At 36.6% G+C, this 26,859-nt stretch overlaps 1 protein-coding gene across 5 annotated transcripts; it reads left to right on the top strand.

Moving 5' to 3' along the window:
* Positions 1–8,560: 8,560 nt before the first annotated feature.
* On the top strand, positions 8,561–26,610 carry LOC131258038 (uncharacterized). Of its 5 annotated transcripts, XR_009177796.1 has the most exons (6): positions 8,561–8,898; positions 8,980–9,564; positions 9,661–9,741; positions 13,679–13,746; positions 17,196–17,267; positions 25,802–26,610. XR_009177796.1 is itself a non-coding variant. In XM_058259071.1 (4 exons), the coding sequence occupies exons 1-3, from the start codon at positions 8,875–8,877 to the stop codon at positions 9,709–9,711; spliced, it is 660 nt and encodes a 219-aa protein (XP_058115054.1). In that variant the 5' UTR covers positions 8,563–8,874; the 3' UTR covers positions 9,712–9,741; positions 25,802–26,610. The 5 variants fall into 5 exon arrangements, 1 of the variants encoding a protein (XP_058115054.1); XR_009177798.1 differs by lacking the exon at positions 17,196–17,267 and having other exon boundaries at positions 13,679–13,798; XR_009177799.1 differs by lacking the exon at positions 17,196–17,267 and having other exon boundaries at positions 8,562–8,898; positions 13,679–13,764.
* The last annotated feature ends 249 nt before the right edge of the window (positions 26,611–26,859 follow it).

Here is a 26,859-nt window from a genome sequence, read left to right as displayed (position 1 = left end):
ATGACTACAATTTCGTGTGATACGGTCCACCTAAGATTCGGATATGTTTCATTTTTTTCTTTAGCATTCTAAAATCAGCTGTTAAAATGGATGAGCAGTTTAGAGGGTAAAAACGCACATCACATGGACCCCACAGATAGGGATCCAGCAACCTCGGTGGATCCCAAATCACGCCAGGTCTTTTTTAGCGGCCGGGTCCACCTCCACGGCTCAGCGCTAGACCGACATTGTTTCAACACTGATATTCCGGACAGAGTGACACGTGGCGTGTGCAAAAAACAAAAAAAAAATTCCAAGCATGCGCTTACCAACTATCAGATACGAGATTACCATGTAATTCGAAGTTTGCTTTCTTATCACGCGGATTTCTAGATCTGCGACAGGAAATTAGGTGGGGCCTCCTATGACGTTTTTGAAAAATCCATCCCCAGCCATCGCTTTTTGACAGATCATGGTAGCTAACTATTTATTGGGCGCCGGCATGATCTCCAAAATAAAGTATATTCAAATACCAGGTTGACCATAATACAAGATACGGTGTTAAATAGTATCGACCAAGTAAAATCTTTTCGTGCACCACGAAAATTTTTGGATCAAGCTGATATTTGTTTGGTCTCTTCATATGGGTCTCTTGGAACTTATTAAAGGTTGGATGGCAAGTAAACATTCTAATAACCCCTATGAAGTTTTTAATGATGGGGATTTCATCATTGTCATTGTTGTTTCTCGTGGTATAGTCAACTTAAGATTTAGATTTCTTTCATTTTTTAAATCAGGCCTAAAATGAGCTTTAAAAATGAATGGACGGTGTGAATTTAGAGCCTGTTTGGCGGGGCAGCTTGGAAGGGATTGGAAGATAGATCCCGGGATTGGCCAGGGTGCCAAACAGACAAGGGATGCTGATCCCGGGATATAGCAATCCCATGGATCTTAAGATAATCCACTACATCACCGTCGTTACCTTTAAATCCCATCCAATCCACCCCAATCCCTTCAAAATTGCCTTGGAAGTGTTTGGTTCGAGGGATTGGAAGGGATTGGAAGGTTCAATCCCAGGATTGGCTGGGCGTGCCAAACGTACCAGATATAGCAATCCCATAGATCTTGCACCAATCCATTGAGCAGCTATCATTACCTTAAAATCTGTGCAATTCACCTTAATACCATCCAATCCCATCCAATCTGCCCGGCCAAACAGGCCCTTAAGCCACATACATCACAATGGCCCACTGGATCTGGATATCCACCCACACCACTTCCCTGTTCATTTATAATATTAAGATAGACGGCAGCTGTCCCACAATGCGGCGGACGCACTCCATCCATGACAATGTCAGACGTGCAGTTTCCACGTCCCCAACTGCTCCCCTGTTCGTAGCTGTGGACAGGCTGAGGCTCCAGTCCCACTGGGGGTCCAACATGATAAATAAATTTTATCCACACCGTTCATTCATTTTTAAATATTATTTTATATTATAATCTCAAAAATAGCAAAGATCTAAGTCTAAAATGGACCACAAATGGGGATTAATAATGTTGAAAACTTCTTAGAACCCATGTAAATTTTGAATCAAGATGATATTTGTTTTCTCATTTCATCGAGGTTTATATTACCATATCAATAGGTTGGATGGCAAATAAACAATATGGTGGACCCTGAAAAGTTTTCAATGTTGGGCATCCTCAGCACGGTTACTTACCATGGTGTGGTTAACTTGAGATTTGGATCTGTAGTATTTCTGGTCCAGTACTCTCAGCTGATTAGGAAAAATGGATGAATGGTGTGGATTAAATTCATATATCTCATTGCCACTTCAGTGGCCCTTGAGCCTTTGCCTATCCCTAGCTCCGGCAGGTAATAGGGGGCGAGAATTTAGTACTATCCGGACCGAGGCTCGGGCTACTGAGGGGCAAAACGTGATGTATGAATTTTATTCACACCGTACATCCAAGGGCCACTGAGGAGCCAACGTGATGTGTGAATTTTATCCACACCGTCCATCCAATTTTAAATATTATTTTAGATTATTATGCCAAAATAGCAAAGATCAGAGGCTTAAATGGACCACAATGTGGGGATTAAATTACTACCGCTGAAAATTTCGTGAGACCACAAAAATTTTGAATCAAGATGATAATTGTTTTTTCCACTTTTATGCAGGTGTATATGACCATATCAACAGCTCGGATGGCAAATAAACAACACGGTGGAGCCTGAAAAAGTTTCAATGGTGGCCATCTGTAGCACGTTTGCTTCATGTGGTGTGGTCCACTTGAGACTTGGATCTACCTTTATTTTGGTCCAGTACTCTAAAGTGATTAGGAAAATTGATTGGACGGTGTGGATAAAATTTATGCATCAAGTTGACCCTAGCTATCGGAGGCGGCTTCCAAACAGGAGGGGTAGTACCCAAGTCATGGTGAGAAACCGGACAGCCTAATAGTCGATAGATGCTCTTGACCCGTAGGAAAGGCGTTGATTCGGGGACGGGGATTAGCCGCTTACTAGACTCCTGCTCAAGTAACGTCACTAAGTTCTATAGGACTCACCATGGTGCATGTGTTGTATCCACACCGCCCATTCATTTGGAGATATAAATTTAGGACATGAGCCAAAGAATAAGTCATATCCAAATCTAGAGTGGACCCCACCACCGGAAACAGGAGGAAGAGTGACGCCGATAGTTGAAACCTTCCTAAGGTCCACTATGATGTTTACCTGAGATCCAATGTCTTCATAGGTTAAAACAAACGTGGAAGAAGAGAAAACACAAATTTCATCCTTGATAAAAATTTTTAATGGTAGGTGTCACTCTCTCCTATGTTATGTGGAGTCCTATTGAGCTTTGGATTTACTCGTGCTCTAAATTTATGTCTCCAAATGAAAGAACAGTGTGGATATAACACATACGTCATGGTGGGTCTCACAGAACTTGGTGATATCACTTTAGTAGAGTCTCCCTACTCAACTTGTCATTAGCTCAATAAAACACATACATTATGGTGGGTCCCACAGAACTTGTGAACTAGCTTGAGTAGAGAGTATAGCTACTCAACCTGTCAGTATCTAGTCCACCTCCTTGATTTTGTGGATTTGGATAAGACACGGATTAGTAATTGGCAGTTTAGTAACAGATTCGACATTGAAGTCACGTCACCAAGTTTTATATGCCCCACCATGATGTATATGTTGTATCCACATCATTCATCCATTTTGATAGATAATTTTAAGGCATGATACAAAAAATGATTAAGATCCAAAGCTCCAATGGACCCATCACAGAAAACAGATGAGAGAGTGAAGCCCACCATTAAAAGCTTATAAGGTTTAAAAAAGTATTCAATCAAACGTATATTTGTTTTTATCCCTTATTTCATTTCTTTTTTTTAAAAACCTTATGAGCAGGTTGATTCTTAAATAAACATTATGGTGGACCTCATGAAGGTTTCAATTCTGGCCGCACTCTCCCCAATGTTTTTTTTGTGGTGGGGTACACTAGTGCTCTATATCTGCCTTATTCTTTTTCTTGTGCCCTGAAATGATCTCTCCAAATGGAGGGACAGTGTGGATAAAACACATACATTATGGTGGGGCTCACATAATTAGGTGACCTTACTTCATAAGCGAGTCTTGTTACTCGACTTGTCATTAGCTAATCCACATCCATTCCAATAACCACCAACCATTGTGGTTTGTGACGTGGCATCATTTGATTGAATATGTAGACCGGCTCACATAATAAGTGAACTAGCAAGGATTTTTAGACTAAACATTTACATCGAGGCCCACGTAATGAACGGTCCGATGTTGCACAGACATTCCATGTCAGCACGTGCGAGGCGATTGTGTGTGCTCTCTATTAAAATTAAAAACATCCATCTGCTTTATTGAAACGAAGAGTAAAAAGCCAAGAGTCATGTCTCGTAAGCGAGGTACACGGAAAGGGAAGCGGACTTGGTGGTGTACCACGCGACATCATGGCCCATCATGATTTATGTATTATATCCGTACTGTTTATCTGTTTTTTGAGATCATTTCAGGGCATGAAAGGCTAAATTAGGCAGATCAATAGATCAAGTGGACCATACCACTTAAAGGAGTGGGGACAAGGATTCCCACCGTTGAAACCATATTTATTTTCCATCCAAACCGTTCATAAGGTTATAAAGACTTGGATAAGAAAAAAACATATATCTGATTGATCCAAAACTTCTATGACCTTTGAAAGCTTTCAATGGTATACGTTCAATCCCCATTGATTTATTTGGTGCGGTTCACTTAAGCCTTGGATCTCTCTCATTTCAAGCCCTAATACGGTCTTGAAAACTGAAAGGTCGCTTTGGATGGAATACATACGTCTTGGTAGGGCCCAAATAAGTTGGTGACATGAACTCACGACGGTCATGATGCAAGGGAGTTACTGGTATTTTCGCCTGCATACGACAGTCTTACGATAAAATAATAATACATGTGGTAAATATCAACTCAAAACAGGGCGGATTAAGTGTTACACCTTAAGGTAGACCACACCACAAGGAAACAGTGGTGATTGAGTGCCTCACCGTTAAAAATTCCCAAGGGCTCATGTAAGGTTTCTGTAATTTTATTCGCAATCAAACTCGTTGATACTGTCAATAACTGATAATGCAAAGATAAATTGATTCAAAATTTCAGTGGCCCACAAAAAGTTTTCAGTGGTCATTAATCACCATCTGTAGTGGTATGGTCCACATGAGATTTGAACCTTCTTAAGGTTTGAGATCACTTACTAAAATGGGATTTAAAAAAAAAAAAAAAAACACACACACGGATGGACAGTTTAAATATACAACAAATACCCCACATGGTTAGGATAATTAACACCCCTAATCAGCTACTTCCAAAATAAACCAACTAAATTCTGTGAACATCCTGTATCAAATTGGTTACAAAAATGAAAATTATGGTGGAGTCCATTGATAAAATGGCTACATTGGTGCAGGTGCAGTAATAATGGATGAGACAAAAGTGAATAGACTAGACAAAAATTTAGAAGAGGGTTTGAATGGAATCCAAGGTGAGAAATAATAGATTAGACAAAAGTTAGGAAAAGATACGCGAGAAGAGTTTAGAAAAGGGTTTGAATGGAACCTGAGACGATGACTTGGGTAGAAAATCTTAGTTCACGTATTCTTTTTATAATACTATTAATGTGTAGAAAACGTATGGGCTTATAACGTCGTACTCTAAAATTCGGGTATCGAATAGAGTATTCATGACCCAAATTTTAAACCCGTGACATGTGAAAAAGATAAAGTATGATAAGTAAATATGTATTTCATTTCTTCCCACCATAGTTTACAAATTTTAAAATCCAAATTATATGTTAAGATAAATAATTTTATAATATGTTATTATATTGATGCATAATTATTTAACTTAATTCAAAGTAATAAAATTATAAATCAAATCCAAGACTTTATTACATTTATAATTCCAATATAAAATTAAACTAATTTTGTGCATAATGGCATATCACGTACATCCAATCACATCTAATGCTCCTAATACTAATAGTATCATCTAACATCTTTGAAATATTCATGGCATGAAATGATTAAAACATAATGAGTTGACAACTCAATATGATTGCATCAATCTCAAATTGAAAGCTTCACAAATATTACTAAATATAAGCCCAACATATCAATCAAAATGAGGCAAGTATTGGATTTAAGAACATAATTAATCATTCATCATTTATGAATATAAATGAATAAATTGTTCTAATACAACTTTCCTAAAATATTAAGAATATGAGTGGGCGAAACACTTATGTGTGCTAATCCTTTTAGAGAATAACCCACGACAGAGCACCGGTATTAATACTTTCAGAGTATGACTATTGGCAGAGCACCAGTACAAATTTTTAGGGACAAAGGCCCATGGGAGAGAATCCATGTGCGCATATCTTTTATAGAATCACACAGGGCAGAGCACCTGTGCTGATAATTTTGGAAAAGACCTTGGTAAAGCACCCGTATCTTGCTGGTCATTTCGGGAATGACCCTGGGTAAAGTACCCGTATCGTGCCCATCATTTCGGAAATGACCCTGGGCAGAGCACCTGTAAGAATTATTGAATCGTTCCATAAAAATAAGATAGTTCACATATGACACATTAATTCTATAAGTTTACAGCTTACATGTCGATTTACCATTTTAGATTTTTAAACAATATTATTTACCATATACAACATATCAAATTAGCAACATCAAATACACATGCAATTTGAATTCAGATTATACATCAATATCTAAAAATAATAATGTCTATACTCATTCATATTTAAACTATGATAGTAATACACCTAACTAAGACTTACATTTCACATACAATAACTAAAGAAACAACATATATTGTATCTATATTTACACAAATAAATTCTATTATAAAGACTAGATAATTTATAATATCAAATGGAAAAACAATATTTATATTGGCTCATTTCAGTCAAAAACATCTCAATGTCTAACTCATATAAGCTAATTATTTATGAATTTTTCAATAAGAAATGATCACCTATTTAGTTTAGGCATGAGAGGTTAAGTGACTTGACTTGAACTAGTACTAATGTAATTTGTTTAAATCAATCGGTTAAAATTAAAACTAAACACCTCAATTGGGTGATGACTTTGGAGAAGATTTGTCCAAACTCACGATCAATCTACACACAGAATTCAAAGATTAATGGTGATTTCATATAGGAAATTATTCATGCATATGGAAATTTTAAAGATATAGATCCGAATGCCTGATTTATATATACATGATTCATGCGTGACAGAAGAATACCTATTACGAAATCTAAATCAAAATGTAGCAGATAAATGATATTATGGATGTCATTTAAATGAGGAAGAATTGATGCTTCTCAAGAGGTTTCAGCTTATCCAAATGATGATGATCGATATCAAGGAGCTTGATATAACGAGATGTGAAGCTTTAATAGTGATTTTCCAAGGGTTCAGTGGTTCGTGGCTTTGGGGCGGCTAACACATGTTGTTTATATATATATAGTTAACGAAATCTGCCATATGGATAGTCTTAATAAGATCGGTGTGAAGCAATTACGTTGTAAAGCGATGAAAATGGGAGAGGAAGTAGGTTATACTGATTTTATAGAAATGTGTGTTCTACATCGAGTGCGCGTGTGTGGGTTTTTTCATATGATAGGTCAAAATGGCGGGACCCACCTACTGAATGGTTTGGATCGGGCTGTAAGCCCACATTACTGGTGGTTTAGAGGGGGTAGTGGGTCCCGAAACCCTTGTGTTAACGCGGAGGAGATGGGAGAGAGTCGGAGGAGTGGGAAAGTTATTTTACCACCTTTCATTCATTCATTTTTTTACGTAGTGGACCTCATAATGGTGTTACGACAAATCCATTATGTTCATCTGCTTCACTTGCCCATATTAGGGCATGTGCCTAAAAATGAGTCTGATCCAATGCTAAAGTGGTACACACCAAATAAAATAGTGGGAGGGGTTCCTATCGCTGATTTTGAAATGCAGGTTGTTACATATAATGTGCTTTATTACTTAGGCTCAATGGCCTAATTCTTTCTGACATTCACCGATCTAATACTAATGTGTATGAGGAAAAACACAAATATCAACTTGATGGAAATCTTTCATGGCTCTTGAGAATTTTTCAATAGTAGACATTCAATTCAATCTATTTCCTATAGTGTGGCCTAATTGAATTTTAAATATGCTTCATTTTTTAGTCCAAGCCTAAAATTATTTAGTAAAATGGATGGATCGAGTGGATAAAATACATGAATCATGTTGTATGCTACAAAATTTACTGAGTTTACTTAGGGGTCATTTGGTACTATAGATTTGGGAGGGGTCGGAGGGGATTTCAAATCCTAAGGTATGTTTGACACATAAAATAGTTGGGGTTTCAGGTACAGGGGTTTGAAATCCACCTTAAAGCTTGGATTACATCTAAAATTATTCCAAGAGTTGCATGTGTAATATATGTGTCACTAGACTATTAATCTATTAGGCATGTAACTCACTAATGATATCCCAAAATAGTTAGATTATCAATTGCATCACTATGATTACTTTAATACGATGATATGCCCTATCCACACATTATCCATGTAAATCAATGGTTAAAAACCGTTGGTTGGTCACTCGGACGTGATCTTGTGCCTGTGGCCTATATGAGGCTTAGAATTTTATCATTTTGAGACAAAGTATATATTTTAATGAGCTTATTACAATCATTGTGTCAAACATTACATATATAGGCTAATATATGCTAATATACTAATTAGAGATATTAAAATTGATTTAATAATCAAATTCAAATCCCTGTAAGTATAATATGCATAACTATTTTGGGATCAGAGGGCTTCTAAATTCCCGTGCCAAACACAATTGGAGGTTTCCAACTCCAGGGGAATTCAAATACAGGGGTTCCGAATCCACGCTCCCAAACAGGCCCTAGGCTACTGAGTTACTCAGCACTGTCAGCAGGCCATCCGGTTCCGCAGCAGTTGAGCAGAGCAAAGTACAAAAGAAAAGTGAAGGAAGAAAGAGATTCGGATTGCCAACATTCATCTAAAAAAGGCCCCACACGCACGCTTCCAAATACCCAACCATTTTCAATGCCGAAAAGAAAATTGACTTTTTGAGCAGCTGAATTCTTCTGGTTGTGGAAGCTTCGTGCAAGAAATTCCACGAGAAAATGAAGAAACTTGGAAAGCCTGAAAAAAGCTCACCGCCCATGTCCAACGCGACCGTCTATTCTATAAATCAAACCTTGTATCGTTCTTTCCTCATTCTTCATCCAATCTGTCTCCTCTTAGAAGCTGATTGATGACCCAATTCTCCCCTCATGAGGTAAAATCTAATCCAATCAATTTTTGTACTTGTTCTTCATATTTCATCGCAAATCAATAATTAGGGTTTTGATTTTTGCAGAAAGGGGGCTCTCATCAAGATATCGAAAAGGGCGGTGTCGACGTTCCAGGGCCGTCAGAGAGTCTCAACATTGCACCACCGTCGTTGGAATTGATGATTACGATCATCAGTATAGTATGGATGATCGTGGCGTTCCTCTTGAATCTCAACTATCCAATCAGTGATGGCAACAAAGTCCTGAACGCTTTATACCTTCGGCATAAGATGTCCTTCTACTCTATTGTCATGATCAGCGTCGCAGCCTTCTACTCCACGTCCGTGTGGATGATGATGATAGTGGGTAGATGCCGGCCCCCCATAGCCAGAAATCTCATCCTCGTTATCTTGGTTCTTGGAGTACTAGCTTCCACAGTATTACTGTATGTCCTGCTACCAGAGAGGTCCAGTTGGATCGTATGGTTCTTCTTTGCACTGACCATCTGGGTCATGTTGATTATGCAAGAGTGTGAGTGGGCCACCCAATTGAAGGGCAAGATTTGCAAGCCGGTTGAGGAAGGGTGTAAGTTGGCCACCCGATGGACCATAGACAAGATTCACAGCCTTTATGGTTATTGTTTCTGTTGTCTACCTATTCGCAGTCCCAGTGTGAGGGATGCAATTCCTATCTGTTGAATTCGTGGAATTTCTTTCCCAGACTTAAATTGTGTCTAGATTGCTAACTTATGATGGTTGCTTTTGTAGTGTAGAACGAGCCAGACAGTGGTAGTCATCCTCATCATCATATTCATATGAGATATCTATGCCGACAGATCGTTTATACAGGTATGATCTAACCCATGCAATTTTAGATTTGTTGAGAAATCTTATATGATCATGGATGGGAGGTACTGGATAGACGGGTTTTGTTTCTAAAATGCAGAGAAATGTTTTACTCAATTGCAATCTCCCTGCAAAAAATAAAAAAAAAAACTCAAAGGAGTAGGTGACCTTGTTAATCATAAGTTCAAGAGTAAGAGAAAAGGTAAAGGGAATTTGAAGAGGCTTTATGGGAAGATAGGGCACTTTAAGCATTAGTGAGAAGCATAACCATAGCATAAAGTAGAGATAGTGGAGGGATGGATTAAGGTTGATATCATGCCCTAAAATCCGATGCCCAGGTTGGGCAGACCCTAATCCTGCATCCCAGGACATGACTTGAATATAATATAAACATAAATTGCAATTCATTATACAATATCATTCCACACAACATACACTTCCTTAATACAAACATTAAAATATCTAATCACAACCATCTAAAAAGCCAATCGCTCTTCCCACTATAACTCTTCTTATAATGAATTTGAACTTGAAAAGGGTAACTAGACTAGATAGACAAAAATAAAAGGCTAGAACTCTGCTCCATTTGCTCCCCTGACTTGATCTTGATCCTGAAACTGAATTCCCAAGAGGGTGAGCTTATACACGCCTAGTGAAAAAAATTCTTACAAGTTAAAAAAAATAAAATAAAATTTCAAATCTAGTATGAGTTCAAAAAATAACATGTTCTAAATATGGCAGATTTTCAAATACAGTAAGTTTCCAAATATGGTAGGCTCACAAATATAGCTTTTATTTATTTATTTATTTATAGAAACTAGCACTTAAACAAAAACGAATAATACAATATGGTTAGAATCATGAATGATCGCAAGAAAGAGCTAGAATTCGATGCTAATAGAAATCATGATATCAAATCAAATAGTGCATGAATGCAGTATACAAGAATTGTGCCATCATTAACAAGTACGGATCATCAAAACACCAGGGCCTTTTTATCATCAGCAGATCAAAACTCTCTTAATCGTGACCTTTTGCAGATTCTATCATGCTCAATCATGTGAACTCATAGTGAGGGATGCGATCAGCTTGTTCAGGCAAAATCTACCTGCGTTCTTGTGTAAGTGACATACGATCACTACACCTGGGCCAAGGTAGGCCAAGAAGATCCAATTAGGGTTTAAGGCTGTTTCAACCTCAAGATCACAGAGCCCTCTTATTTTGCTTTATGGGATTTTCAACCTATGTATTGTTAGTGTTCCAAAAATCCATGATCAATCTTCAGTATAAGAACATTTTAAAAATGAGAGTTCCCTAAAGTGGACTTTTCATTTAAAATAAAAAATAAAAAAAATTGCCGAAAATAGAATTTCCATGATCAAAAGTTTCTAAATCTAAACCTTCCATGAATGTACTTTCTAAAGATAGAATTTTCAAAATATTTATTTTGTTAACTTATTTTTTCCAAAGCAAACCTTTCAAATTCACATACCATTCCATGATTATTTTCAAATCATGATAAAAATTAACTTCCATCAACATACATGCTTAACCAAGCAAGAATCCAAACCCTTTCAACACATAAACGAAACATGCATGGATTTCTAAAAATTTCAGCAACAAAAGACTTAATAAAATCATTGTTGGACTTTAGAGAATTTGAAATAAAAATCTTTACAATTAGTATATTTCACATCATAGTTATAAGATCACAACTATTGAACAATACATCATAGTTTTCAAGTCTAACCACTTGAAAAATGTGCATCACTATCCCTAACCTAATTGGGATTCAAAGTAATTTATTATTTAACCCTAGAATTCTAGAGAATTGGGGGAAAGAATCCTAGACTTCTTACGTTTACAGGAAATTGTGCATAATCTCCATATTCGGGTGAATTCGGTGTAGCATCAGTATATTTATTGTCCAACGGATCTAGAACTTAGGGATTTTATAAAAATTTCTCTATTCCAACATGATCGGGTAGGTTTAGTACATGCTCAGTGGTTAAAAGTGAACTAGTTTATGAATGAATATGTGACTTATATGCATGAGTGTTGAGAATGAACATGTACACGCACATACATATATTTATACATATAATTATATAATTACTAACTTTAAATTAATCTAAGTCATAAGTGGGTCTGTTTGGTATATAGATCAATGGTTAACAATATACAGGTCTAACATACATATAAATGGTTACACCTAGCATATATTGATGGATGCATAGCTGATCATGTATATGCATCACTTTTAAATATCGACGATATCGGCCGATACATCCCACGATATATCTTGTATCCCACCAGTGCGATACGAAACGCACAAGCAGTGCGATATATCCCACATGTTCGATCTAGTGAGCATTTTAAAATTTCGATGCTCTTATTTTCTGTAAATCATGTTAAATTAGTATCAGATTGTTACAAATTCATTATTTTTCATGTTCTGCATGAAAAATTATGGATTGGGATCTTTGATTCCGAGATTTGGAGGAGATGGGCCGAGTTGCGAAAAATTGAAAAAAAAATATTTAAATTTCCCAATTTCTCGCAAATCGTTTGCAATCTTTGTGTTCAAACATCACATCAAACATGTCTATAACCTAATCTAGTGATTCTTCTTTTGCTTTTGAATGTATTGCTTGTGTTTCCACTTGTCTTCTTACAATTATAAATTATATGAATAGACATTGAATATACTTGCATCAATTCAGTTAGACAACGCATAAATTAGGATCCCATACAAAGAAAACCTATTATGTGTACTTGGTTTTTGTAATGTTTTAATTTATAAGTGTGTATTGATGTCTTTTTTAATAATCACTGAACTTTCATCGAAAAATTCAACCAATTTCTCAATGTTTCCCCATGTTTCCAACAACAGCGATACATTACACGATACAACCGATATATCTCATGCGATAACCGATACATATCCGTATCCCAAGAATGCAATACGCCACGCGATACCAATATTTCGAACACTGATATGCATTGATGAATGGATAGATCTATGCATGTGTGCTTGGATGAATGCAAGTGCACATTTATTCGTGTACATGAAAGCATACAAAAATCCCAGGTTATTACATTCTACCCCCTTCAAAAGAATTTAGTCTTCAAAATTCAAGCATGCTTACCATGTGAACGAAAGATGATGCTTCTCTCTAATCAACGGTGTGTCTAAGCGTCTGCTATATTTTGTGTGTGCACAAGCGTGTATGATTGCCTACAAGAATCTGGGTTATTATAGTTGATGACCTAGTTTTATATTTTGGTTTATGGACCTAGTCATCGTTGTCCGTTTGTTTGAGAAATGGAAGTTTTAATCGTTTATTTGGTTGGTTATGATTTATCCTAATATTACTACTACTCTATACTTACTAAGCCTTATATCTGTGATTCATTATGTGGATATGTTATAATTGGTTTTCTCCACTCTCCAAGGGAATTTTGAAAAAGGGATCAGGTACTAAATACTATCCATAGATCCTGGAGAGATGCTGCGCACATGTGGCTCAGTTCCATTGATGACATCTAAAATATAACTCCATTGATGCCTCTGATGATGTCTAATGAGTGGAAAGCATGAGTCTGCACAATATGCTAACCTTCAACTAATTACACATCCGTATCTTCTTAGAGGATGGGTGTCACTGCCTATGATCTAGATAGTGCTGATGAGATCAATGATTCTGATTGTATCACTAGATGATACATGTTGAAATACAAGTGTGCTGAAATCCCATAACTGCAAGCATATATGGATGAATGATATGTTGATCTTACCCTGATCGTGAGCACTAGGGACTAGGGAGAGATGTTGATCACTTAATGTGATCACGGTATGGTTCTTTCCTCTCGCTTTAGTTTCCGCATATAAATTTTCATTGACATGGACTAACAAACTGTTAAACTGTTATTTGGGCAGAAGATATGAAGGAAGGAGGAGGAAAGTGAAGCCAAGGTTGAGCGCATATAGATCAGGTGTGAGGAAGGGTACAAGCTACGACTATAGTAAAGAGTAGTATTAATGGACGACTGGTTTAGGGTCTTTGACCAATATTATGTTTTAATTTTTGAACCTTTCCATTCTACTGAGAACCGATAGATTGATAATTATTATGACTGGTTTTTATTATTATTGCTCCTAGTAATTGTTATTACAATGCACTTTGCTTATATTATGTACATTTATGTGTGTGATTCACATAGTGGATATAAGGTGATTGATTTTTCTCCACTCTTTAAGAGATTCTCGCGTTATGGATTATATTCTGGATTCCATCCATAAAGCTTGAAGAGATACCACAAATCCATCATTCAATTCCATTGATGCCTTTACTTGTGTCATTTGATGATATATGTTGAATCACAAGTGTGTTGACATTCCACAACTGTATGTATATGTGAATGAATGACATGTTGTTATTATGCTGATTGTAAGCATTGGGGAGAGATGTTGATCAGTTTATGTGATAAGGGTTCATTACTAGTGTGGTTGTTTTTCCTACCATGATTGGTTGGATCTAAGGCTTTACTAAAATGAAACCAATTGAAAAGTGTTACTTGGGAATAAATGTTGAAATGCAAGTCCTGCCTGCTGACAGAGGTTCCCAAAATATACTGATGTACGCATGGAAATACAGATAACGGTTGTCTTAGCCAATGGGAGGAAAAACCACACACCGCAATAACCGTGATCTATGATGGAGGTCGTTCATGTTAAAACAACCTTATGTTTCCACATGAGTGGATGAAGTGCTTCTCGTGATGATATGATGTGACTATAGCATACCTATGTCTCTTGTAGGGTGATAATGGTCGATCAAGCATGTGACATGCTGGGTAGTTCCATGATGATCCAAGTGTGCTTATATGGCACAAGATCACTCCCTCGTGGATCATGGGGTTCTTGGTTGAACATGAGTTGGCGGGTGATCAAATCCTGATCATAAAGGATAAATAGGCAAGCATGTAAGACAATGATTGAACTAAGTATATGTAGCTGCGTTTCTTTGAGAATGAAAGTTGACTTTTGAGAGAGTGTGTGAACTTTAATAGCATTAGTATGATTCTGTAATCTTCTTGGCTAAGGAGTTCTGGTTCGACAAGAATGCTTAATGGATTTGAGCACAAATTGGTTTTAGGGCAAGTGAGAGATTGTTGGAGTATATACCCTAAGAAACCTTGTGAGCCCTAATCCACTAGCCATGTGGGTGGGACATGCTATTATACCTTAGGTTGTAGTGTCACCTTGAACTTATGTACATATATGGGTTAGTTGAGGAGTGAGTCCTTTGGTAGTCTTTGAGTGCTAGAGATTGGACACCACTGTCATTGACTGAGGAGAGTTATGATGCATAGATTTTAGTACCTTATATAGACTATGATCGTCACAGATACATAGGACACACCTGTGGACATTCATTTATGAAACATACTTGTAATCTTATGTGAGGGAACTGACTTGGGTCAAGATGGACAATCTCCACTATCAAGTTGTCATCTTAGTGTTGTTGTGCCTTCGCCCTTAACCCACATAAGACTGTAAGTGTACTACATATATAAGATCCAAGTCAAGACCTTTAGAACCTACATTGGCTGAATTGTGTTCAAGTCACTGGTCTGGGGGCCGGGATACTTTTCCCAATTAGCTGAGATAAATCCTACTTAGAGCTTCTGTGGCTAGAATAAATATAGCTCTAACTTGACGAGTCCTTCTTCGTGGAGACCTATGGATGGCTTGCAGAAACCGAAAATCTTATAATTGACCAAGGGGTCAAGAGCTTTAAGAAAATCTTCTATATGCAATTGTAGAGGCTTATTGGCTGAAAGTCCGACAATTTATATATATATATATATATCAGGCTCGTAGATTCTCTCTCCCCTTCCATGTACTTGCATACTAAATTAAGAATATCTTCCCCCACAATTTCCTAGAAGAACGTGAAAAAACTGCTTAAGTAGCCATCTAGTCTCGACACACTATCTTGAAGAGTAGAAAATGTTGCCGCCTTCACTTATTCCATATCCAAAGCGTGCAAAAGGTCCGCATTATATTGGTCTGGAACTAAGCTTAGGATGCTGCGGGATGCTGCTAAGGATGTCATCTGCTAGACCAACACCTTCTGATGTATAAATGGAGCTGTAGAACCTGGCTACTTTTGTCTCTGTCTCTGACTGAGATTCCAAAATAACTCCCAATTCTGTCTTTATCCTATTTACAAATAATCAATGTCGTTTCTCCATGACGGAGTCGTGAAAGAATCTTCTCCATGACAGAGTCATGAAAGAATCTATTGTTGCATTCTCCTTCTGGCAGCCACTGGCTTCTTGACTTTTGCTTTCAGAAGATTTCTTCCTAAAGGAGAGCCATAACCAGCTTGGATTTTGCATCCTCAAGGGCTGCACTATGTTCCTTTGATATGGACAACGTGAGATCATGTTCAGCCTTCAAAGTTGCATCATTTGCGACTCCGACGCTTCGGAAAATGTCCCCAAATTCCTTGTTTCATTCCCTCAGCTTAGATTCCAACTTCTTCATTTTTCAGAAAGACTTTGACAATCAGTGATGCAAACAACTTCGTCTCCCATATTTCCTTCACCACCTCTTTAAATCTTATTTGGTTTGTCCACATTATCTGAAATCTAAATGGCTTCGAGGAGTTCTCCACTAGTTCCTTCACAGGCACCAGAATAGGAGAGCGATTGGATAAGAGATAAGAGAGGTGAGAGACTTTGAAGGTAGAGATTCCCTTACCCACTCCATGTTAACTAGTACCCTATCAAGTCTTATTCATGCTCTCCTATGACCTTGTTTGTTATTACACCAAGTAAACCTTGAGCCTTCAAAACCCGCATCTACTATATGCCAACCTCATTTATAACTTGTTTGAATTCTTCCATAGCTCTAACTTCTGCAGTGTTGCCCCAAGCCTCTCTTTAGCATCCAATTGACATTAAAATCACTACAAACTACTCATGGACCCGTGATCAAGCCTCCCAGCTTTGCATTTCTACTCTTGCACCTTGATCGTGGAACTTTGCTCGGAGGCTTCTATCAAATCCCAATTCCTATGCTACTTAAGGTAACTTAGAAATATTAAACATAGGCTCTTGAAGCATAAGAATACAAGCCTTACGATTTCTCGTGTTTTTTTAGGCATTCTCTTTTTCCCATCTCATTTGTTCCTCTTTCTTTTCCTTTCAGTTTTACATAACTCTACATGGTATTAGAGCGGATTTCATTATGATTTACACCACTTTCTTTTCTTTTATGTCATAAATTCTTCCTTTTCTTTTCCTATTTGCTCTTCTAAGGTTTATTCTTTTTTGTTTTTTAGTGTGGTAAGCCTTCGTAATGGTCTGTGTGTTAAGAGTGTGAATGGTATGTTCGTGATCATCGCTCGTGTTCGATTGAAACGTGTGAGTTGATTGTTCGTCAGGTGTGGTGTGTACAATATGTGGAGCTTGCAATTGGAGAGTTCTTAGATCTAGAAGAGTCAGCTTGCATCCATGTAAGCATTTTGTTATTCTCTTTATTTCTTATAATTGAAATTAAGGGTGATCAAAGATTTGGGTTTCTAAATCCATATGATTTTCTAGAGGTTCAAATAACTTGCTATAAAACTTTAAATAACTTACCATAAAACTAAATGAAGCAAATTATCTATAGTGGTCTATCCGAGTGGTTTTTTTTGCGACCAAAGGCAAATTAAAATATTTCATTGTGGTGAAACCAAGTCGAAAGTGATGGCACATACAATCAGTGGCTTTAGGAAAATGCTCAGATCATGACGTGGTTGTGGAACAGTATGGAAACATCTATTAGTGAAAATGTGATGTTTTCAGATATGACAAATGAGGTTTGTGATGTGTTATGAGAGATGTATTCATCCGATAAAAAAATATCTCATACATATCAGTTGTTTGAAGAGATTTTTGCATTTTAACAAGGGGATAAGTATCTTGGTGAAATATTATTCAAAACTCAATGTAACACGGGAGGAGATGCATGTGTATCAACTACTTACTAATGATCCGGAGAAACAACATTGACAACGTGAAGATTTTCATGTTGCTAAATTCATGTTTGGCTTGAAACCAAAACATGAGCCAATGCATGTGCATATCTTGGGTGGCAAGGATGTTCCATCCCTAAAAGGAGTTTATGTTCACCTTCAATGTGTATAACTTGGCTCTATGGGTAGAGCAAGTGATAATTTTCATTTGACATTATTTGTTAGATGTGGAGATGAATGCGTATCAGCTACTTACGAAAGATCTAGAGAAACAACGTTGACAACGTGAGGATTTTTGTGTGGCTAGATTCATATTTGGTTTGAAACCAAGACATTAGCCAGTGCATGTGCATATCTTGGGTGGCAAGGATGTTCCATCCCTAAAAGGAGTTTATGTTCGCATTCAACGGGTATCACTTGGCTCTATGGGTAGAGCAAATGATAATTTTGATTTGACATTATTTGTTAGATGAGGTAGAGGTGGTGATTGTAGTGGCTAAGGTAATTAATCAAGGATGTGGCAAAGGTAATGAAGGTGATCATAGTGATGCAACAAGGGGTCGTGGACCTAAACAGTGCACTCACTGTGGGCATACAAATCACATTATTAATAAATGGGACATGGGAAGTTAGTTGGGCAAATGGGGCATCTTATTTTGAAGAGAGTAGTGGGTCTCGTTCTGTTGGTTCTACTCCTACAATTCAACAGACAAGTACATGTGATGACATAGTCATGCTTACCAAAGATGAATGCTTGAAGTTATTGAAGAATTAACCCATCTCTGTCGCTACTTTCACTTAACCACACTCATCAACTCAGGTATGACTTGTTTAGGGTTCTAGTCCTCTATGCCATGAATTATTGACTTTGGAGCTTCTGATCATATGACATGTAGTCTGGTGCCCATTCCTTTATTGATACATTATTGCTGAGTTCATTAGTCTCTTTGGGAGACGGTGCCTAGTCTTAAGTGTGTGAAATGGGTATTGCTCGTCCAAATTCCTTTCTTTCATTGTCATCAATTCTCTATGTACTTAAAATTTAATTTTAGTTTCATGTCTGTTAGTAAACTCAAAAAATCACTTAACTGCTCTATGGTATTCTATCCTTCACATCGTATTTTCCAAGATCTAAAGACGATGAAGTTTATTGGTGGAGGACATGAACATTGTGTGTTTTAGTATCTTGACTATGAAGTAATTGGAGTAGTAGTGCAAAGCAACATTTGTCCTTACTAGTGATACTGTCGTCTCGGTCACCCATTTTTGAAGATTCTCAAAAGTTCCATTCCTTTATTATTGCATTATTGGCTATGTCAACTTTAGAATGTGAAGTGTTTGAATTAGGTTTAGCATCATCGAATCACTTTTCCACCACATGTGGAAAAGCATAGTCTAGTTTCATCTTCTTTGGTTCATTCAAATATTTGGGGACTTGATTGAGTTTTAGTGTGTGAGGGTATAAGTATTTTGTTACTTTTGTTGATGATTTTTCAAGAATGACTTGGCTTTATTTAATGAAAAGATAGATATGAATTGTTCTATATTTTAAAGATTTTTTGTATGGAAGTAGATAATCAATTTAACTCCAAAGTGTGTGTGTTTCATTTAGATAATGCTAATGAGAATAAATCCAATTCTTTTAGCTTTTATTTATTTGAAAATGGTTGCATCAAACATTATGTGCCTCCACAACAAAATGGTGTTGTAGAACGGAAAAACCGTCATTTGCTTGAGATGTCACGTGCCTTGATTCATATAAATTTCCAATTTTTTTTTGAAGTGATGCAGTTTTAATAGTGTGCTATTTGATCAATAGAATGCCCTCTATTATATTGACGAGTTAGTCCCCTCATGCAATTTTGTTGTCAAGTCATTGTTCTCTATGCCCCACAATGTTTTTACATGTGTATGCTTTGTTCAACAATTAGAGTTGGGCCAAGATAAATTAGACCTTAAAGCAATTAAATGTATTTTACTTGAGTATTCTACAATACAAAGGGGTTTTATAGGTGTTACAGTCCTCATCTTTGAAGACAATTTATTTGTGCCCATGTTGCATTCTTTGAGCCCACTCAATTCTTCTCAAATAAAGGTAAATCTCCTGACTTGGAAGCTTCACCATCTCATCCCTTAGTGCCCACACCTATTCTTGTTGAAGAAAACACTATCTCGTTGCCCATGTCCACTGGTTCGTCTATTCTTGATTGTGGCGAGAAAGAAGTTCGATGAGAAGAAGAAGAGGAGTTAATCATCTATTGAGTACATTAGCATTTTCAATCCTAGGAAATCACATGGGAGTGGGAGGAAAAGGACGCGAGAGTCAAAAGTCATTGGAGCAAATGAGGCTAGAAGATTAACATTTTGAACCCCATCCAGCGAAGCTGTGGCATTTCGTGTTCGTAAGGCTTCCTTCAGACCTTTGGCAAGGAGAAGCAAACCCCAACCTTCACTCCAGAAGTAAATCCCCAAGGTACGTCTCGCGTGTCCCTTCTCGCAATCTGCTGGGTACCTCTCTTTGGCAGAGGTTTTCACACGCATAGTCCTTCTCAGTAGGCTTTCTAGAGAGAGTTCTAGGGTTATTAGCAATCAGTACCCTGATTTCCCTTCCCATTCTTCTATCCCCAATTCCCCCGTCTCTCCTTCCCATAGTTGTGTCATTATTTCTTCCTGTCTCGTAGGGGGTAGGCTGCCGGGCATCTTGGGTTAAGGTCCGGTTCCACTATCGCAATCGGTTCATCTGGCTAAGGGTGATTGGACTCAGGTTGTAAGAAGAAAGTCTCATGAGCTAAAGAATAGGGAGCAGAATCCTAGTAGCGTGAAGAAATCTCCTTACTCAACTTTTGCAATTTTCCCAACCCTCTCTGTTGCTAATTTGCCACAATCTTGTGATGAAAAAAAATGCTATCTAGGGTCTTCACCAAGGGAAAGTTAAGGAATCTGTAATCCCTAGGACGAAAGGGTCCTTGAAACCACAGAGTTTTGCTTTCGTTTGCATGGTATTTATGGATGCCACCTTTGCCATTGACATCCTTCTTCGGTCCACAACTATAATAGTTGACGTATCTCAGTGCAGATGGCTCGTTATGGACCACTTCATCTTCCTGCAGCCAGGGTCCCAACCAAATGAATAGAGATGTCTCCTGATTGCAATGCATCGATGATATAACAATACACTTTTTGAAAATATCATTGTTATAAGTTTCTGATATTGTCGATACATTTGCACATATTGATGATATCGCACTTGTGTTGGTCCTATTTCAAAATTTTTAGGAAATTTGCCAAAAATCTACAAAAATCGATTTTCCTTTTAAGTTTTTATTTTATTTTATTTTAATACTGAGATCAGTTTTTGAAGTATCGATATCACTAGAAACTATATTGATATTGCCGATAATCGTAAATGTGGGGAACTGGGGGGAAATGGTGGAATTTTTAGCGAAACTTTAGGATATGCCAAAATACACATATTTGGATATTTAGGAATTAAAAAAAAAAATGAAAAAGATTCCATACATAATAAGTTTCCATTTAATTGGAGCCTAAAAGCATGTTCTTTCATAAGCAAGTTATTCAAAATTGGTTGCATAATGGTTACGGACGTTACATAATGGTGACGATCATAACCATTATGCATTATGGGGCCGAAACGGTCGTAAAGGCCGTTATAGAACAAACAAGCCATAGTGGCCATGTAATGGTCTTATAACAGTTTTTTTTTTTTTTTTTACAAGGGGGGTAAAAAAAAGAGCCATAACGGCTGATATGGGGGTTGTAACAGCCGTTACAACCCGTATCATAATGGTAATGGTGGTGGCCATTACGGTCACCATTATAGTTATGGAACACCTTGATCATTAGAAATCAATCCAACCATCCCCATCTATTCATCCAACCATCCCATGTATCTATCCAACCATCCAACTTTCCATCCGAACGCCCATCGATATTTCAGAATATCGACAACACAATATTTAGCCATGAAATCATTGGCAACTGGAAAGGAAATAAAAGATTATGGTCTTGATATTGCCCATGTTGTGATAACAATAATATCCTGATGTTATTGATATTATCATCGACAAATTGAACATTGCTTAAAACCATGTGCCCATAAAAAATTTTTAATATGGATTTTTTTAATAAACAAAATTTTGATGATATCGATACATTGGTGATATAATCAAAATATTGTTGAGAGACTGGCGATATGATACCTAGAATTTACATAGTTGAAAATATTGGCGATACATTGGTGATATCGAAATACAAGCAACATCTAGAATTTACATAGTAAAAAATATTAACGATATCAATACATTGGTGATACTCAACGATACATTGCCAATACCTGGAACTCTTGATACTATCGGTGTTATCGGTATCGCTACCAGTGTTATTAGTATCGTCGAGCTAGAGACACAGATAATATTGGGGATATTTTGATAATATTGGAGATACTTCAAACAATGACTGTGATTGTATTGCTAAAGGGATTTCAACCAATTCTTTTCATTTGTTTGGAGGGGAAAGGGAATTTGGGTGTTGAAATCGAGACGGGAGAGCATGTGGTGAGTTTTTGCTAATTTAAATTGTTTTCTCTTGTATAAATTTGTTGGAATTTATGGAATTAAGTTAGTAATTCATGATTTTGCATGTTTCGTACTTTCAATTATGGATTTTGACCTTTGATTTTTGAATTTGGAGAAAATAGGCACCCATTTAGCTTGCAATTAGAGTGTAGAAAAATCATGTGAGAGTGCTTGAAGGTTGATTTACAGATTGACGAAACTTTTGGGAACTTTCAAAAAATTATTTTTTAATTAAAAATAATCAATAAATAAATAAATAAAATAAATTACTCATGCCTAGATGGTAGATTCAGAAGAGTTTCAACACGAGGTCGTGGGTTCAAGTACCCATTGTGGTGAAATCCCACTGCGGTGTGAGTGCGTGGGTGTGTAAAATAAATAAATAAATTGTTTGAAAAAAATTACATTGACCAGATGTTACTTATGTACTTATGAGTGCTGATCTTAACATCAGCTGCACTCATTTATTTACTTCAAATTTTTTTTAAAAAAAATTATAAATATAATTTTAAAAATATATATTTTAAATACATGCACTGTATAGTGAAGGACAAATTTGGCTTTTGAATGTATTGATTGTGTTTTCATACATGTCTTTTATGATTTATATTACATGAACTGATCTTGAATATAGTTGCATCACTTTTGTCCAACATTGTAGAGTTTAGGACCTTATACGAAGGAACTTATGATGTGTAGTACTGGTTTTTTATGATCTTTTGAATTCTAAGCGTGTATTAATGCCTATTATAATATCTCCTGAAGTTTCATTGAAAAATTTGACCAATATTCTGATGTTTCCTAAAGACAACAATACATTACGCGATACACATTATATTTCCCATGCAATGCCTAATATGTTTCCATATCCCAAGCATGGTGTGCCAAAACGGTTACGTATCGGCCGTTACAACGGTGGGAACCGTTACGCGTTTTGGTGTCGTATCGGCCGTTACCCGATTTTGTACCCGTATCGGCCGATACAGGCCCGTTACGGGGTGTAACGGCCGTTACGGGCCCGTATTGGCCGAATAACGGTAACTTTTTTTTTTTTCATTTTAAGCTCTGTTTTTGCTGTTTTTTTGAAACCTCTTGCTTTCAAACTGTTTCTCATTCCTTCTACTACTAATTTCGACCAACCTTGGCTGGGTATTTGAGATAAAAACACATTATATTACGGATTTTCATGAATCAAAGCTCGGTGGGCCATTTTTCAGAAATTCGTCAAAAATAGGTATTTATACTTTTTTTAAATATGTTTTGCTGTTTTAATCATGCCATATGATGTGTTAATCATAGTAGAACATGTTAATATGCATTTTACAGATTTGGGGTGCCATTTAATAATTTTTTTATATTTTTTTCTATTTACGCATTTATTTTGGCCCTTTTTTTAAAATTCGAAAAATCAATTTTTAATGGTTGTTTTGCTGTTTTAATCATGCCATTTGATGTGTTAATCATAGCAGAATATGTTAATGTGCATTTTACAGATTTGGGGTGCCATTTTATATTTTTTTAATATTTTTTTCTATTTACGCATTTATTTTGGCCCTTTTTTTGAAAATTCAAAAATTATTTTTTAATGATTCTTTTGTTATTTTAATGATGCCATATGATGTGTTAATCATAGTAGAACACGTTAATGTGCATTTTACAGATTTGGGGTGCCATTTTATATTTTAAAATTTTTTTTTTCTATTTACGCATGAATTTTGGCCCCTTTTTTTAAAATTCGAAAAATCAATTTTTAATAGTTATTTTGCTGTTTTAATCATGCCATATGATGTGTTAATCATAGTAGAATATGTTAATGTGCATTTTACAGATTTGGGGTGCCATTTTATATTTTTTTCTATTTACGCATTTATTTTGGCCCTTTTTTTGAAAATTCGAAAAATCATTTTTTAATGATTCTTTTGCTGTTTTAATGATGTTATATGATGTGTTAATCATAGTAGAACATGTTAATGTGCATTTTACATATTTGGGGTGTCATTTTATATTTTTTTTTAATATATATTTTTTTTCTATTTACGCATGAATTTTTTTTGGCCCTCAAAAATAATTGCAAACACCTAAATGTAAGATATTGTCATATTACATTCATTCCAATGTATCTATCATTGATAGTAGATAGTTAGAAAATTAAATATATGAATTTTGTAGTCAAATTCAGGTTATCTGGTTCATAAATTCATTAGACAGTCCGATACAACTTCTCACCAAAGAGTGGACCGTTACACCACCATAAACATGTTCCAATTTATAAATGAATGCATATTTGGAATGATTAGAATATTCTGGATTTAATTCATATTTTTTCATATTTTTTTGGGAAAAAAAAAATTTTGCGCTGTTATGGGCCGTTACGCCCCCATATCACCGTTACGCCCCCGTATCCGTATCGGTTTCGGAGGGCACCGTTACACCAACCGATGCCGATACGGGACACCTTGATCCCAAGGGTGTCATATATGCATCAATACTGACACTCGAAACACTGCTCATATCTTCTATATATAATGGGAGTAAACGGGCAAAATTTCCAGCATTTAGTTTCCTGAGAGGCTAAAAGCTTGTGTTACTCAAGGACATGATAAAGGGTTTTAGACTGAAATGATGGGCATGCAGGTAATTTGGAGAAGTTATTTGGCTGTTTGAAGATGCTCCTCTCTTTATAATGAGAAATTCTCTTTACAATGAAAAAAGCTTTGATAATGTGGCAAAGTATGATAATTGATACATGAGCATTAATAAATTTGTGCAAGTGGCATGTAATGAACTCAAAATAAACCATAAAAATCGTGGGTCCATTTGAATCTCTTAAACAGAGGATTGCATTGATTTGATTTCTGTTTGGTGGGTGTTGAATGAACAGTTGAAATAAAAACAATTAATGGCACAAAATTCAAGAAATAGATGTTTATGGTGAGCTATTTAAAGTGGATCCAACCTGGAGGTCTTGGATGGTTTGAACCATTACTATTTTAAAACTGCCCCTCCACCGATTCCCACTTTTCTTACACACCACTCCCTCTATTTATTACTGCTGCACACTCTCTTTACAATCATGTGATACGGGGCTGTAAAGCCCGACCTGTAAAAAGGCCTTTAAAGGCCTGATATGGGGCTGATACATTCTATTTCCTTTAAAGGAAGCTTTGACCATTACAAGGCCGCACGGCCTGCATGGTATCCGTCATACAGCCAGCCGTTACCATTTCTAAATACCTTGCTCCACATGCATTGTATGTGCTATATCTACTAGTATGTTAAATGTTACTCCATAATATTTGTTGATCGTGGAGATTTATGTTTCTAATTCTTATTGATCTTGTTTCTATTATTCGTTTTTGGAAAATTACGATTTTGTTTGCAAGCCAACTCCTGCCATTGTTATGTTATGTAATAAAGTGATGCATTTTCTTACAGGAAAGATTGTCAGGGGCAGTGACATGTCCGTCTTCATTTTCTAATGCATCCATTGGGAATAAAACATATGGTTACTTGCCTGTAATCGAAACCATAGAGCATCAGAACCATCAATTCCATTCCTGCCCTTCAATTCTCAAAACAAGAGAAATCAAAAGAGAAGGCTAAGATGGTAGTGATTGAAACCAACAAAACAGCTGGTATCGGAAATGCAACAGAAGCAAGCAGTTAGGTCTAGTTTCGGCAGTTGGTGAATCCTTTTGCAAAGGCATCTTACAGCGATGAGAAGTTGAAAGAGAAGAAAAAGGCAGGACAAGAGAAGATGGAATTGAATACAACTGCCAGTGAGGGTAGTGCTAAGGAAGATACAGTTTCAACGGCTTAAGAATCCTTTCAGAAAGGCATCCAACAACCAGGAGAAGTCTCTGTTCGAGTCTCTCAAGAATATGAAGAAGGTAGGCTATGTTAGGAAAAACAAGGGAGGAAAATAGGAGCGGGCTGCTTTAGCACCTTTGCCACAAAAGAACCAGCCCTGAGATAGAACAGATAGCTCCCAGCACTCGAGCTTCATGCAATTGTTGAGTTTCTGTTATTGCCATGAAGTAACAAAATGGTGATATGATTGATATCATCGACATGAATGATGGCATATATTTCAATGGTGATTATGTAAAGTTTGCTATGTTTATCAACAGTTGTTAGTCATTCATTGTATGGCTGGAAATCTACTCTTAGATGTGCTTGGATGGGTGCAGCTCATGTATTGAAATGCTTGAGAAATAACAAAGAAAAATGCTGTCGTCCCATCATTCCCAGAATTTTTAAGTAACATTTGAACAGAAATGTCAAATCTGCATTTGTCCCTCGTCATTATTGACCAGTCATGATGCAAAGATCGAACTGAGCTGATGATCCCAACCATCCGATTTAATAGCATGAAAGTTAGGAACTGTAGATCAAGGTTTCAAGTCTAGTATAAGCACTGGCCGACTTGTCCGAGTTGAGTCAAACCTGATTAGAACAGATCCCTTTTGACACTGCAATTCAGCGATGAAAAC

Source organism: Magnolia sinica, chromosome 10 (assembly GCF_029962835.1).
Source record: "Magnolia sinica isolate HGM2019 chromosome 10, MsV1, whole genome shotgun sequence".
In the NCBI taxonomy this organism is placed as follows: domain Eukaryota; kingdom Viridiplantae; phylum Streptophyta; class Magnoliopsida; order Magnoliales; family Magnoliaceae; genus Magnolia; species Magnolia sinica.
The sequence above is the reverse complement of the archived record's forward strand: the minus strand, read 5'-3'. Positions and strand labels throughout refer to the sequence as shown.